Here is a 15775-nt window from a genome sequence, read left to right on the forward strand (position 1 = left end):
AGCGCCCCCAATAAAATGAGGCAGATGTAGGGCCCGTCGTTTTCCGTACCCGGAGACCCAGACCGGGCGCAGGTGGGGGGGCGTGGGGAGCCTAAAGTGGCCCCCGTGGGTCGCTCCTGTTTGCAGGGAGTATAACAGAGGGCCCAGAGAATGGTCGCCCCTAGTTTGCAGGAGGTCACCCTCGCCTGCGTGAGCTTTTGGGGAGGGGGAGAGGGCCTGAGGCGGGGTCTCTGTAGCTGAGCCCGGCACGGCGCCACAGCCCACGCTCTCGGGGAAATCTGGGGACCGTTGTCATCACGTCATGCAGAGCCAAACAGCGGCGGCGAAAAGAGGCAAGAGAGCTAAAAATACTCCCGCGGGGAGCCTGCCAGAGGGGGGGTGGGCAGCGGGGCAGAGGAGCTGATTACGCACACGAAGTTGACTTTTAGTGAGGCGCTGAGGTTCCGTGTCCCTCTTGGGGGCTGGGGACGTGCAGGGCAGACGCCTCGGGAGAGGGACCGGGAGGCAGACCCTTGGCTTTCTCAGCCTCGGGAGCCAAGCTCCGCTGCTGCTGGCCCGCCCCGTGCGGGACAGCCGGGCCCAGCGCTCCGGGCCCTCTGCTTACGTGACTGGTGGCCACGCCGGATCCCCGGCACCGGGTAAACAAGGAGGTGGCGGCAGCCAGGGCGGCCGGAGGTGGGGTGTGTGGGGGCAGCCGAGGTCTCCGATTGTCTGCGGGTGCGAAGGGGTGACGGGACCCGGTGGAAGCTAGAGCAGCCTCTTTAGTACACCTCGCTGGGGGAGGGGGGCAAGCCAGGTTTGCCACACACACTGCCAAGGTGCCCTCTTAGGGTGCACCCCTTGCCAGAGCCGGCGCCAAGGAACAGACTCCGGAGAATCAGGGACCCGGGCGGGGGGCAGCTAAAGAAATCGCGCCCCTCCCCCCCTCCAACAAAAGCAAACACACCAAACAAAACCACGTCTTCAGCCAGCTCCACACCAGCTCTGGCTTTTCTGAAACTATCCTCCTGACGAATGCACACTCCCAACTCCCCCCTCCCACCCCCCACCCCCGCCGCGAATTATCGCAATCTGATTCGGGTACATAGCCGGCGACGAGCCTTTCTCGAAACCCAGGCAGGCACTCCGAGAAAACAGGAGAGAAGAGAAAGAAAAGAACGCACCACCGACCTCCCAACACAAATCCTTGTTTTTTTGCCTTACAGCTTCTGCACAATTGCACTGCCAACACACGCTTACTTTAATCCTGGAGGACTGGCGTGTCGGTCAGCTAAGGTGTTTTTGTGTGTGAGGGTTGTTGTTGTTGTTGTGTTTTGGGGGGAAGAGGATGCAAGATCTGACACGTTGCAATCGGACCATTCTCTCTCTCTCTCTCTCTCTCTCTCTCTCTCTCTCTCTCTCTCTCTCTCTCTCTCTTTCCCTGTCGTTTCATTGATCTTCCTACTTGTTCGGACAGATTAAACAGACTGGTTTTCTCTAGTCTGTCGGTCTATCTGCCCCGGTCCCTTCCGCCTTCTCGCAGCTACGTATTATTTGTGAGGACCGCGCTGGAGACACCGCACACGCGTGCCCCCATTAGGGCGCAGAGTCGACTGCTGGGGAGGGCTGGGGGACCCGGCTGGCAGGGGCAAAAATGAAACCGACAAATACAAAAAAGGAGGCCAGGCCGGGGTGGGGCTCTCAGCAACCACCAACCCCCCCACCCCACAACGCATCGCTCCCCACCTGAGTCTGGGAGTGAGGAGGGGACGGTAGAAATCCACCAGGAAGGCGTTTGCCTTCCTCGCCCTGTGCGCTCGCTTGGGAGCCGTCTCCCGGAAAATAAAGAAACTGCACACAACAGCCCACACCTTCTTCCCCAACTATTGTTTCCTGCGAGATCCCAAAGTTTCCTTCTAGCTGCGTTCCACTCGCCAAGTTTCCCTGGAGGACCACGGGTCCGGGGCGAGCTGCTGGCGCTGCTTGGCCCTGCCGGCCTGTTTCTGTGGGGGACGGGGGAAGCCGCACCCCAGGGCAACAGAGGCGCAGGGGCTCTGTATCCGAGGACGCGATGGCCTAAGCCCAGCCCTGCTGAGAGAGGGGAGGAAAAAGCGAAGTAGACAGGAGGGAGAAGCAGAGCCAAGCCAGCCCGAGCTAACGCCAGGAAGGGCTTTTGGTGGCTGTTGTTATTGTTGTCGTGTGTGTCTGTGTGTTTTCTTTCTGGAATCGCTGAGCTCTGCCTACGGTTTCCAACTTTCGGCTTCTAATCCTCCCCACCCCACCCAGGAACGAGCGACAGAAAAACAACACTTGTCTGCCCGAGAAGGCTCCGGAAAAAAAAAAAAAAAAAAAAAAAAAAAAGGAAGAAAGGCGACCTCGAAGAGATGAGCTCTTGGCTCAGTTGTCAGCAAACAACAACACCCCCGCTCCTCCGCCGGGAGGTACTCCCAGCCTCGGGTAGATGGACAGACACACCGACAGGCCCCCCTCACCCCCCGCTCGTCTTTGTTACATCTTTAGCAGCTTTGTGCGTGCGTGTCCTTTCTCCGGTGTCATCGGCTTTACTGCCGAGGGTTGGATGTGAGTTGGGGGGAGGGGGCGCGGGCCGAGCAGGCGACAAGGGTCGCCTGAGTGGGCGAGGAAGAAAAAGCCGGGCGCAGAGGAAGAGCAGGGGCCCCAAAACTTACTTTTGTTTTCTTTCTCGATCTGCTCCAGGTAGCTGGCGGCCTCGAGCAGAATCTGCACGTTCTGCAGAAAAGTGTTGATGTGCTTCTCCATCGAGTTCTCGCTGGTGTTGAAAATGTCCGAGAAGGGGCACCTGAGCTTGGTCCCCGCGGGCTCCTCCGGTTGGGCCGGGGGCTGGGGCGCGGCCACTGCCGGGGGCGCGGCGGGGGCCAGCCCGGCGCCCTCGCAGCGCGCCTCCTTGCGCGGCCGCCCGCGTTTGCCCATGGAGAGACCGGGGTCCGCTGAGCTCGTCCTCTTCTGGGGCTACGCGACGCGGCCGAGCTCCGCGCCCCAGGGGAGACCCGGCTGGCTGGAGCAGAGGAGGCGAGGAGGCGACCTGACTTCCCTAGCCTCGCTGCGTGCAGTTGTGTGCTTGAGTGTGTGTGTGTGTCTGTGTCTGTGTGTGTGTGTGTGTCTGTGTGTCTGTGTGTCTGTGTGTGTGTGTGTGTCGGTCTCGCAGTAGGTCTGTGTGTATGGGAGATTGAATGAACCTACAGGACAGACGGAGGCGCTCTGGCGCCTGGGTCCTAGTGCGAGCCTCTCTCCATTGGATCGGTCAAAATAAAAGGTGGAGACAAGAGAGTCAGGGACCGCCCCTGGTCGGTCCTCGCACCCTTCCCCGCCTCTTCCCTAAATTTACCAGTGTAGAGCGCGGGATGAAAAAAATATTCGCTGTCTCTGAGTGCACCTGCATAAAAACAAACTACTAAGATGTTTTTTTCTTCACATAAAAATAATAGCTCGTAAAGCGTCCAGCAGAATGCTTGGCACATAGTAGGTCCGCAGTAAAATAACTTTAAAAAAAAAAAAGCCCAATCAAAATAATCATCACATGTAACCTGAAGTTTCCTCCCCCAATACACACACCCCTGCACACACACACACACACACACACACACACACACACACACACCACACACTCACTCACTCACAGAGGCAAGGCCTTGTGCTTTCAAAGGGCCAGATGAAATACCCAGGCCCACAAATCCGGTTTACAGATTTACTCACTCTTTCTTTCTCCCTTCAAATGCAAAGTTATTTTCCAGGAAGGGGAGGAGATGTAAGCATCCCTCTCCACACTCCTCTTCCAAGCCTTGGTCCAGCTGTGCAAAGCTCACACTGGGGTGTCACCACACCTGGCTCCCTTTTATTTGACAGAGAAGCAGAAGTGGCAGCCTAGGACAAACCACCCCAGCTGAATTCCACCTTTTGGCTCTGAAGACCCCTACCCCAGCTGGCATTGTTTTCACTCTGCTGCTGTCACCCAGTCAGTCTGCAAGAACCATGGATGTTTTCCTGGGCTAGGAAATGTGGTGGGAGTCAGGGGAATATTTGAGGGCCTCTGGGGAGTGCCATAGAGAAGGGTTCAAGTCCCAGCTCTGCTGCATACAGACTGTGTGAGCTTGGGCAAGTCCCCTAACCTCTCTGGCCTAGGTTTCCCCAACCGTGAAACCTCTGATAAGATTCTTGTGCTGATTCAATTATATCTGCACTGAGCACACTGTGGCCCCTACTAGTAAGATATTTTTTTCCAACCTAGATCCAGACTAGAGCTCGGGTCCCCTATTCACATCCAATGGGGAACAAGCTGCAAGAAACAAGACTCTTCCGCACTTCGTTGGAAAACATCTCTGCAACAAGCCCATCTAAATATTGACACCTTGCAAGGCCACCTGGAGTTTTCCTCCAGGGGAAACATTTTCATAGAAGACACACGGCAAATGCTGCCCCCTGGAGTTGTGCCACCCAGTCACCCTGCTCAGAGGCAGGTTCATGTACATTTGTCAGGAAGACTCTTACTGGAAATGGGAACTTTTTGAAAAAGGAGAGAAAGTACATTTCTTTGTAAAACTCTCACTATAAAAAACGTAGCATACACACACCCTCACAGAGACTTCAAAGAAGTCTTTTGTGCTTTTAGAATACAGCAGGTCCTCAAATAACGTCATTTCATTAGTTAGTGAGATGCTGCAGGAACTTGACTCTTGTTTATATCATTTAGCCTATGGAAAAATTGGTTTCGTTATAAGTCGTTTTGTTTCAAGCTGCAGAACCTATCGACGGCATTAAGTGAGGATTATCAAATACTAATAACATGCAGCTGATATGACAGGAACAATTAGTAACTGGCATTTTAAAGCCAATGTATTCATATTTTGGACCATAGTATAATTATACTACACATACTCTGCTTATTTTCCATTTTGTGACAAATTTTGCATGGCTGATCTCTGGATCTTTTGGCTAGGCTAAGATACAGTAAGTGTGGACTTATTCTATACTAATAACATGCTGCTGATATGACAGGAACCATCAGTAATTGGCATTTTAAAGCCAATGTATTCCTAAGAGCTGTGAAATAAAAGTTTGCCTTCCATTATCACAACAATTACTGACTTTTTTATTCCTGTCAGAACCACAACCTGAGTTATTCATATTTAAAAGTCTATAAATCTCTAAGGGCTTGGGGAAGGTACAGTTTCAAACAAGTTTTATCGAATGCCGTTTTGCAAAAACTGGTGCTTGTGCGAAACAGCTATGATCTCCTTTGTCCCAATGTAAAGTGATAGCAAGACAATGAACCAGTGAAGCCCAGAGAAAACCTTGGTTTCGTATTAATTCCCCGGTGGAAGGATGGGCCAGTATGCACATATGCAGTCCTGCCACCTACATGTACGTATAAATACAGCCCCCCCAAGACAGGCACGCCCCACGCATGAGTGCAGGGTCAGTGGTAGAGTGTTTTGTAATTATTTATTTATCCTTGTTTCATCTCTCATAGGTCTGTGAGCTTCAGAAAGCCCAGTGGGAATCTTCAAGCTGGGCCATGGATCTGACCAAAGCCAAAATAAACAATGGCTTGAAGAAAATCTACAAAAAAGTGCTGATTTGCACTATTCCCACAGTTGGCCACAGCCCCCACCATCATTCCCATGGAAAACACCACTGCTGGTGCCAAATCAAGTTTTTCCCCCATCATAGTGGCATTGTTTTTTGTTATTATGTGAGTTCTTAGCATCAGACAATGGCACCACAAGAGACACAGTGGAGGCAGGAGAAATGCCTTTTTGTTTCACAAAGTCTATACTATTGTGCCCCGGAGTCTCACATATAGTTTAGTTGCACATATTCATTTTGGTAACATGTACGTGGAATGATGAATGTGCCAAGTGAAAGCTCAAAGCCTCTTGCTTATATTTTTTCAGAGCCCATCAAGTGTTAAACCATGTTTGCATCATACTGCTCTCTCCCTCCTCCCCCACCCCCCACACCAATTAACAGATTTTTAATAAGAAAGTTGGCCCGATAGAAAGAGTGACGGTTCAGGCGTTATATCATGGGACAGGCATCCAGGATGCTGGGTTACAAGCTCAGCTCCATTCCCGATTAGCTTTACTTCCCAGGAGGAGCCATTCAAACCCTTTGTACCTCACTTTCTCCCAGGCTTTGCCTCCATAAATAAACAGGCCTCTTTGGAAGCTTGCTGCGAATCTCTGCAGAGAACAGGTAGGGGATAAAAAGGCAGGTGGCCAGCCCTATCAGAAAACTCTTTGAAAGAAAAGCAGTGACTTCTTGCCGTGTCCAGGAAGGCCAGCCACGATACTCCGGAGGGCCTAAAGTATCCCAAGTGCCTGCTCATCCTGGGTCTTGTTTACCCAATTTTCTATTCTTTGTTCGATCTATTTGCCTGTTTGGTAATATTTTTCCATCAACCTTGTTAGTATATTAAAGCAAGACCACTCTCTCTTTTATTTTCCCCTCTTCCCCCCCAGACATTTTATACTCTTACATCAAAGGAATTGTTTTGTCTGTAATTGCGTCTTCAGGTACAGAGAGGCTGGTTAATTACTGAGATGGTGCTAGGTGAGTGGCCCCCAGACCTCCTCATCCTGCATGCAGGTGGGATGCCCTTCCCTGTCCTGGATGGACATCTTGGCTCTCCTGGGCTCCTCAGCCTTGCTCTTCTTCCTTACCCATTCTCTTCTCACTAGTCCTTTCTGCCTCAGTCTGTCCCTCCAACATCTAGCCTTTCTTTGGATCTTGCCAGCATGGCTAGACGAGGTTCTTCCCTGCTCTTTGAACTGTGGTCTTTGTCCTCAGGCTTGGTAAACACCATCCAGAGATCTTCTGTACCCTGCATTGTCACTTAAGTCTTAATCCCCAGAGCTCTCTTAGCCAGCTGTGCCTGGGCACCTTTTCCTTTAGAAAGGGATCATCCAGCAACAGCTGAGGAGCTGGCTCAGGATTCCTTCTCTCCTTGGGAGTCTTCATCTTGCCTTCATCTAGGAGAAGGGAGAAGTGGCTTCAAGGAAAGTCCAGGGCTAGAGTGTTAGGGACTATAAGACACAAGCAGAAGGGCAGGAACAAGGAGGACTGTGGGGCGCTGCCTCTCCCAGTGGCTCCCGGCACAGCCTCGAAAGTGCTGACCAGGCCTATTTCCACTACTCCCCATGCCTCCCCACCCCCACCCTCACCAGTGAGTGTAGACATGGCAGAGGATAAATAGCCTCTGCCCTACATTGGAGCTTACCCGGGTGTCACCTGCTCCTGAGGCATTATCTCTGCTCTTCTGGACTCTGCCCTGCCTTCTCCTGGACCTCTGAGGCTGGCAGGCCCTTCCTGTCTTAGACAACTCCTGGGCTTCTCCTATGCAACGCCCAGTACTTACAGGGTTCATTAGACTATGAGCTCATCAAGGACAGGAAGCATGTCTCGCTCCCGCTGGCATCCCTAGCCCCTGGCACCTGGCACAGCACATGAATGACATAAAACAGGGGCTTAGACCATGAGGGTCGAAGGCATGAATGCCCTTTCGCGCCTGGCCGGAAGCTTGGTGCTGGCCCTACATGGCTTCCTCGCTCCGGTGTGGCAAGAAGAGGCATTTGACACTGTCTGCAAAACTATTTCTGAGTCACTCACATTAAAGTTTAAATATCAAGATGCTGTCTCTGTGGAGAAGCCAGAAACCCATTGAGCCAGATGGTTGAAGTTCCCTTCCCCAAAAGTGCAGAGGCTCAGCAGCCCTTTCCCCTCCAGATCTGGTGACATGATGGGTGTCCTCTGTAATAAGATGCCTCTGATGGATAATTTTCAAAAGTCACCAGGCAATAAAGGCAGTGGCCTGAAATCAAGGTGCAATTCGTAGAGAGCTATTTTTTTTTCCACATCTTCTCACTCTGGGGTGTCTCCTAAATGGATCTTTCAGGTCTTTACTTTCTCTAACATCTCCATATTTAAAAAAAAAAAAAAAATGAATTCAGCAAGGATTCTAAACTCATGTACATTAAGGCACCAATGACTGAAACTAGCTTAAATATGATCATTCCCAGAGGCATTTGACATTAAAAGATAGCCAGTTGCTTTTAGCTAAAGGAATAAAGTTCTAATGGTGAAATGTTAGCTATCAAGAGAGGGAAGGGAAAGAGATACGCAGGTGATAAAGGGTCTTCTTCCTGATTGTTAGCTGGCTGAACCTGTGTAGTCACTTAACCTGTCAGAGTCTCAGTATTCTCATCTACAAAGTGGGAAGAACACAGTTGGCCTTGTTGAAGAGGTATATATAAAGGAACTTTGAAAACTGTAAAGTGTTGTGCACATGTCAGGATAGTATCAGGCTAGGAGAGTCCTGGAAGATGTTCAGGGAAACAAAAACAATGACAAAAAGTTGGGAGTGAGCGTTAGAAGCCTAGAGTTTTGGGCCAGCTCTTCCACTGAGCTACTGTGTAATTTTGATAAATCATCTCACCATCTGCCTCAGTGTCCTCCTATGAAGAAAGAGTTCCATTGGCACACAGTCTACCTCTCTCCCCATTCCAAAAAGCATCATTAATTCATCTCCCTCATGGTCATTAATCACAGACTGGGATGTCAATACACATTGGGGTTTTGGATCAGCATGAGAGAACCAGCACGACCACAATGAGCTGGTAAAATTCTAGCCAAAAGCAAAGATACTGGCATTTTAGGTCATCCAATCTGCCTTATCCCTGGGAAAAGGACACTTCCCATTGGTTCTTTTTTTGTGAAAACAAAACAAAAAGTTGGAGGAGACCCATTCCTGTCTTCCAAGAGGTCTGGGAGCCCAGGACCCCACTCTGTGAACCAGAAGCAGCCATCACATCCGCGTTATACAAAATGTGCAGGTTAGTTCCCGACCTTCTGCCTGGATACCTGCCCACCCCTCTGAAGCCTAGTTTCTCTTTCTCTGTTTCCATCTCTCCTGCCTGAGCCCTGTACATTGCCCTCTCCCTTTCCTGACCCAGAGCTCAATTCTCATGGGTGAAAAGGTTGATGAGCACTGAAGTGGGTCCATTTATCAGGGATAACAGACACATGAGCATGTACTCAAAATACAAGTACAGATTAATTGATTTATTCCCTCAGAAGACATAATCTGACCTGTGTCAGGCTTGCTCCAGGTATAGGAACCCAGCAGAGCGCAAAGAGCCAAAACCCCCACCCTCATGGGACTTATTTCTTACCCAGGTATACACATAGACATAGGACCAGTCGTATGCATGCAGATATACACATAGGCACTTACATGCACTCAAAGATGGGCCCCTTTACTCCTGTCTTTCAGAAAATGGAATTAAACTCCAAGCTGGAGCCAGAGTACTAGGGATTCATACAGAGAGACTGTTACATCCTCTTATGTGTCACAGAAATAGTCATAAAAGAGTGAGAAAGGGTTTGCCTTCAAGTTTCCCTTTCTTCTTGCTTACATTGGAAATTAATTTTTGTTTGCATACAACTGACCCTTTGCATGTTTCCACAGTAGCAAGGCATACCACATTATGTATTAGAATAGTTAAATTAAAAAACATTCATATGTCATTCTAATTCACAGAGTTCCAATGATCTCAGAGATATGTGGCCTGCCAAGGAGTCACGTCAAAACAACTGTCTGAAATTATAACCTACCTGGAAAAGTCAGAAAAGTAATCAGAGGCTATTTCCATATAACTACACCCTAAAAACATCCATCCCAGACAGGCAGGCACATGACAATAACATGTTGGCATACAGTTGCAAGAATCTGCCTTAGACTTTTGATACTTAATTGCATCATTGTTAAAGCAGAATTGAGTAAAAAATCAGAGACACAGAGGCTAGAATTGGGAAATTCTTCTTCATTTCTTGTCCACTCTTCAAAGTCGTGGAAGAACTGGGCTCTATCAAATCTGTGGCTGAACTGATGTTGAGAAAATGTGTTCTCATCCTGTTCGTTTTAATTTTGTATCTTTTGGATATGAGCACTTTTGAACACATTATAGGTGTACTGTTGTCCCAGATTGTCTTAGAGATACTGTTAAAGTATAAGAGCTACTATTCATAGAATGCTTACAATATTCCAGACCCTGTTCTCCAAGCACCATTTTATTTCATCCTCATAATCACTTCATGAGCTATTATCATCACCCCCCATTTTACAGACGAAGAAACGGAGACTGAGGAAAAATAAGTGCCTTGCCCCAGAGGGCAAAGCTAGCAAGTAGCAGAGTTGGGATGCTCCCTGGTCTCCCGTCTGGCGCAGCAGAACATTCCTTCTTCCTGTTTATAGCCCTCTCACCTTTATTACGTCCAGTCACACATGTGTTGGGTGTAAGTTTATGTGGTCTGGCTAATTGGGTTTATGTTCAGGACAGGGGTGCTTGTTCCAAATCCTCATGATATCATAAACTGAAAATTTCTCCAGTAAAGGACACTTGGATTCTCCCTTCCCAGGCTGTGGTTGTTCCAGAACTTCCATGGCTTCTCCTGAGCGCCTAATAAGCACCCTGCATAGCATAAGTGTGCAATAGACATTGTTTGATTACTAGGAACTCAGCACAGGACCAACCCAGGGAGCAGGCAGCACCTCCAGTGTTATTTATCAGACATCACCAATCTCCCACTGGCACTCCAGCTAACCTCTCATGAGTCATCCTCCCCTTTACACGATTAGCTCTGCTGCTGAGTTAAAGGCCAGACACCGTGCCACAGAAGGCCCTAAGAAAACATGCATATTTCTTTCCTGCCTGGGCCAGAGGTTGTGAAGCTGAGGGCAACACACAAGTGCATCTGTAAGGATTGTTCCCACGCCGGGCAGAGGTTCTCAGTCTGCGCCTGTGCATTAGAACGACCTGGGGATAGAAGTACCAGATTTATGAATTGAAAATACAGGATGCCCAATTTAATTTGAATTTCAGAGAAACAACAAATAGTGTTTTAGTATAATATACCCATGCAATATTGGGCCATACTTATGCTAAAAATTATTCGTTGTTCATCTGAAATTCAAATTTAACTGAGCATCCTGTATTGTATCTGGCTTTAATTGGGGAGCTTAACCTAGTGAAATTAAATTACAATCCCTGGAAATGGGGTTCAGATACCAGTCATTTAAAAAGGCTCCCTAGGTGGTTCTCATGTGCAGCTATGCTTGAGAATTATGGATAGAGGGGACCTAACGTCTTGGAAGAAAAATGGAATTTGGCCCAGGGTAGGAAACACCCAAGTAGGAAGTAGTGGGGAGACATGTGACAAACTTTGCTTATCCAAGCGTCTGCCTTTGGGGAGCTCTGCTGGGCCATATCCCAGCCACCAAACTAGGCAGCGTCAGAGTGGAGCTGAACTGTGCAGCCAGCTTCGTGTCCTCAGGGCCACACCAAGGTACTCAGCACCATCTCCATGGAGCTTGGTACCTTCCAGAGACAGGAACCCCCTCCCCCCACTCCTCCATCCTGAACCAGCTAAGCTAGCATGTATCAACTTTCATTTCCTTTGTGTATTTGAGTTAAGCAAGCACCCAAATTTCTACTGGGACTTGGGGAGCTCAGAGTGCAGTCTGCCTTTGAGAAATGATGCAATACAGGGGTTAAAATCTTGGATGGTGGATCCAGGCAGACATGTGTTCAAATAGTGTGTCCGTCATTTACTTAGGTCTACAAGCTTGGGCAAGTTACATTACCTCCCCGAATCTTGGTTTTATTATCTGCAGAATGGGAATGATAATTACACGTACCTCACAAGGTTATTGTAAGGATCAAATGAGAAAATGCCTATAAAGTGCTTAGCATGGTGCCTCACATGAAGGAAGCTCCAAAAAGTAGCTGTCATTATTATTTCATTGCCGCTACCTTTCCCAGATGCCCCCTGCAGATCTTCCTCTCCCAGAGGGTGGCAGCAAACAGAGATCGTACTGGTGGGGCTGCAGTGCTATGAAATCTGGAGCATCCCAAGGAGCCCCTCTGCTGGGCAGAACATGGGCTCAGATCCGCCTTGTTCTCTCTCACCTGTCTGGCTTTGAGCTGTTGACCAAGCCTAGTAAGATAGGATTACCCACAGCATAAAAGAAATGACTTAGATTGCACAAAAGGGACCTGACTCCCTGAAGTCCAGCTGTGACTTTGTCACTAACTGGTCATGGTCTTAGGCAGGGCATTGCACCTCTTAGGGATGTTTCTGCATCTGTATGATGGATGTAGGCCAGATAGTACCTTCTATCCATAATGCTCTGTGATCAGCTTACTTGTAGAAATTCTGGTCTCCACTCCATAGCCACTCTCCCCAGAGAATTAAGGTTTTTTTTTCCTACCTATTTCCAGGGTTCTGAAGTGGAGCGTCAGGATGCTTGCAGGGTGAAGAGCTTTAAGAGTTGTGGATTTCCTGCCTTCTCTTCAGGTACATATGTAGTTGTGTATTGCTAAAAAAAAAAAAAATACAATATGCCATCCCGTTTATGTTTCCCTTTAAAGAATGGAGGGAAACTTCTGTGCTCATTCTACCTTTAGCCCTTTTTTAAGATGGCCCCAAACTCACCAACACTGAGACAAAGTGCATGGGTACAAATGGAACTGAAATGTGAAGGAGCTATTTTGAGGGTGTCATTCAAAAGCTGAAGTTCTCCCCCCAAAAAACTGGAGCACCCTGGATACACCTGTTCTTTTTCTCTTAAATAATCCTTTCCTAATCCTTTTTCAAATTTCACCTGTCGTTGAGAGTCCATTGCTGTTGTCAATTTTGAAGGACAAACCTGTTTTTCAAGTGGTAATTGCATTGGCCATCTGTCTCCATTGGCCACCCCCCACCCCACCGTCTTTCTCCAAACCCCTAAATGACTGAAATAATAGTGCAATAAAAGAATCTGGTTTCAGCAGACAGCATTTTGTCCATGTGTGTTTAATATCAAGATTGAACCTAAAAGCAAACCAGGTAACAAAAGAAAAGTCCTCTTTGAGTTTCTGGAAGTTTACTTGCCACAGGGCTCAGACCTGGAGATGCAGCTGACCATCACTTCTGATGAAGAAAATAATTTTATTCTTATGGGTCCTAAGGAGGGGTTGTGTTGCTTTTTTTTTTTTTTTTTACAAGGGAACATAACTGGCTAACATTCAGGATGATGAATATTCTGAGAACATGGTTATCTTCATTAGGGCTTGAGATAAAATCCTATTCAAAGTGGTCATGAACTCTTTGAAGATACACAGGAAATCTCAAGGAAACACAGTTTAAAAGACTCTTGTTCAAAGGAAACTCCTCCTTTATTAATAATATTCAGAGATTTGTTCCTGATTTGGTTTTGGTAACTTGCTGTGCTGAAAAAAAACCCAGACAGTTTCTCTGGGAGATCAAACTCAAAAGTTGAGGGGGGCGTAGATAATTAATTTGGGGGAACATTGTTAGCCACCACTTGGAGTTTTGGCATGGTAAAGCAAGACCCAACAGCTGGGCATGTTGGTGTTTTTAGGATAGCCCTTCTGGGTGTAAAACTATCTTTGCCTCCCTCCTTTGAACTAGCAAGATTTAACATCCTTTGATTGGGTTAATTTTACGGTGACAACAGATTTACCCAGAGATCGTCCTTGCATAATTCAGGCCTGATTATCTCTCTGGCAAGATGGGCCCAAATTATTTCATGGAGACATTCTATAAGGAAAGGACTTTGATCACTTCAAAATGTTAGTGAGTTATGCTAAAAGTTGATATGATACTAACATTCTGGTGGGTTTTTGCTTTGGTGAAGAGGTGTAAGTAAAAACAGGAAAGAAAGAACTTTCACTTCCAAGAAGGTGACATAGACACAATTTTCTCTTGTCCTCCTACTAAGTACAACTAAGAACCTTGGACATTCCATAGAAAACAAACCTAAGAAGATTGTTAGAGGTGGAGAGAGAAAGGCAGACCAGTTAGGGATCTCAGAACCCAAGGAACAACACACTGGTGAGTTCTCTGGGTTTTATTTTTACCTAATTCATCCCAGACTTGGAGCTGAAGAAGCTGGCAACGTGGAAACATTGAGTGCAGACAGAAAAAGGCCAAGTAAAGCCTGATCTCTGTAGCCAAAGGACCAAGAAAGGGGCAGCCTGGCATGACAAAAAAACTTTTAGATAATAACCACCATGCTCCAGCCAAATACCACAGAAAAGCTGTGACCCCACCCACACTCACACCAGTAAAGGCCAAAGGGAGAGCCTTGACTTCCACCCTAGCCAGGCTGTAACAAGGCTGCCCGCATCCCTCACCAGAGTGGTATCAGAGGAGGCAGACTAGGGAGCTAGGACCTTCAATCCTACCAGCCGGTACTGAGGCACACCACTGCATCGGGACCACATCAGGAACTTCTACTCCTGCACAGCTTAACAAAGTGCCCTTCTCCTCAGGTGTCAATGGCGGCGACAGGGGAACCTGGACTCCACTCCTAGCTCCACCTAGCAGTAACAAAGCAATGCTCCCTTTTTCCTGCCACAGCTGTGTCAGAGGAAGCCATATGGAACAGGAGATTTAAATAGGAGTCAGAGTCATCCCGTAATATGGAAATGTCCGTATTTCAATAGAAATTCATTCATCATTCCAAGAACCAGGGAGAGCTCAAAAAACAAATGAGAAAATGCAATCAATAGATGCCAACACCTAGAACAGAGAAACAGCCATATTAAAATGTTTCAATAAACAATTAAAAAACATGCTTGAAAAAAATGTTTTAAATATGAGTGGTGAACACACAATGCAATATATATATGATGTATTATAGAATTGTACATTTGAAACCATATAATTTTACCAACCAATGTCATCCCAATAAATTGAATAAAAATGTAAAAGTTAAATAAATAAATAAATGAAAATCTCAGTGAAAAAAATCTAAGATATAAAGAACCAGATGGGCATTTTAAAACTGAAAAGTTTAATAACCAAAATAAAAAGCTCAGTGGATGGGCTCAACAGCAGAATGGAAGAGACAGAAGAAATAATCAGTGAACTAGGAGATGGGACAAGAGCAATTACCCTATCGAACAACTGAGAGAAAATAGACTGGGGGAAAAAAAAAAGAAAAGAAACAATTGGAGACTCAGGGACACTATCTAACATTCATATGATTGGAGTTCCAGAAGGAGGGGAGAAAGAAAGCAAAGCTGAAAAAAATACTTGACAAAATAATGATTTAGAACTTTCCAAATTGTTCAAGATATATAAACTACAGATTCAAGAGACTGAGTAAATTCCAAATAGGATAAATCTAAAGAAATCCATGCCAAGACATACCATAATTAAACTCCTGAAAACTAAAGACAAAGAAAAAAAATCTTAAAAACACCAGAGAAAAAAATGTAGATATAAACAATATTATTCTAAAATTTACATGGAAAGGCAAATGAATTAGAATAGCTAAAACAATTCTGAAAAGAAGAAGAAAGTGGGAGTGCTCAATCTGTTTGATTTCAAGACTTATGTAATATAAGCCCTATCTTACACTGCTCACAAAAATTAACTTGAATTAAAGACTTCAGTGTAAGAACTGAAAATGTAAAACTCCTAGAAGAAAACATAAGGGAAAAGCTCCTTGAATTTGGTCTTGGCAATGATTTTTTTGGATAAGACACCAAAAGCACACACAGCAAAAGCAAAAATAAACACATGGAACAATATCAAACCAAGAAACATCAACACAACAAAGGAAACCATCAAAGAAGTGAAAAGGCAACCTGAATGGGAGAAAATATTTACAAATCATATATCTGATAAGAGGTTAATATCCAAAATATATAAGGAAATCATAAAACTCAATAGCAAAAATCAAATAATCCAA

The 15775-nt window shown here is 46.6% G+C and overlaps 1 protein-coding gene and 2 long non-coding RNA genes across 7 annotated transcripts in view; 1 reads left to right on the forward strand and 2 right to left on the reverse strand.

Moving 5' to 3' along the window:
- The window catches only part of MXI1 (MAX interactor 1, dimerization protein), a 73653-nt gene extending 70481 nt beyond the window's left edge, over window positions 1–3172 (reverse strand). The window contains exon 1 of one of the 2 annotated variants that reach the window (XM_019725104.2): window positions 2667–3172. In XM_019725104.2, the coding sequence (XP_019580663.1) occupies window positions 2667–2928 (262 nt within the window). In that variant the 5' untranslated portion in view covers window positions 2929–3172. Of the gene's footprint in view, window positions 1–411; window positions 567–2666 lie in introns of those variants that run through there. The other variant, XM_019725106.2, reaches the window with a different exon arrangement.
- LOC109444035 (uncharacterized) lies at window positions 503–2460 on the forward strand. The gene is made up of 3 exons (XR_002136770.2): window positions 503–638; window positions 1206–1275; window positions 2266–2460. It is a non-coding gene; the product is annotated as an uncharacterized LOC109444035 (long non-coding RNA).
- A 2788-nt stretch (window positions 3173–5960) lies between the features above and the next one.
- The window catches only part of LOC141572893 (uncharacterized), a 29271-nt gene continuing 19456 nt past the window's right edge, over window positions 5961–15775 (reverse strand). For 3 of the 4 annotated variants that reach the window (XR_012498424.1, XR_012498427.1, XR_012498426.1), the window contains 3 exons: window positions 14262–14598; window positions 12284–12391; window positions 5961–6986 (listed from right to left, as the gene is read on the reverse strand). This is a non-coding gene — a long non-coding RNA (uncharacterized LOC141572893). Of the gene's footprint in view, window positions 6987–9847; window positions 10830–12283; window positions 12392–14261; window positions 14599–15775 lie in introns of those variants that run through there. The other variant, XR_012498425.1, reaches the window with a different exon arrangement.

This window comes from Rhinolophus sinicus, linkage group LG07, assembly GCF_036562045.2.
Source record: "Rhinolophus sinicus isolate RSC01 linkage group LG07, ASM3656204v1, whole genome shotgun sequence".
Lineage (NCBI taxonomy): Eukaryota > Metazoa > Chordata > Mammalia > Chiroptera > Rhinolophidae > Rhinolophus > Rhinolophus sinicus.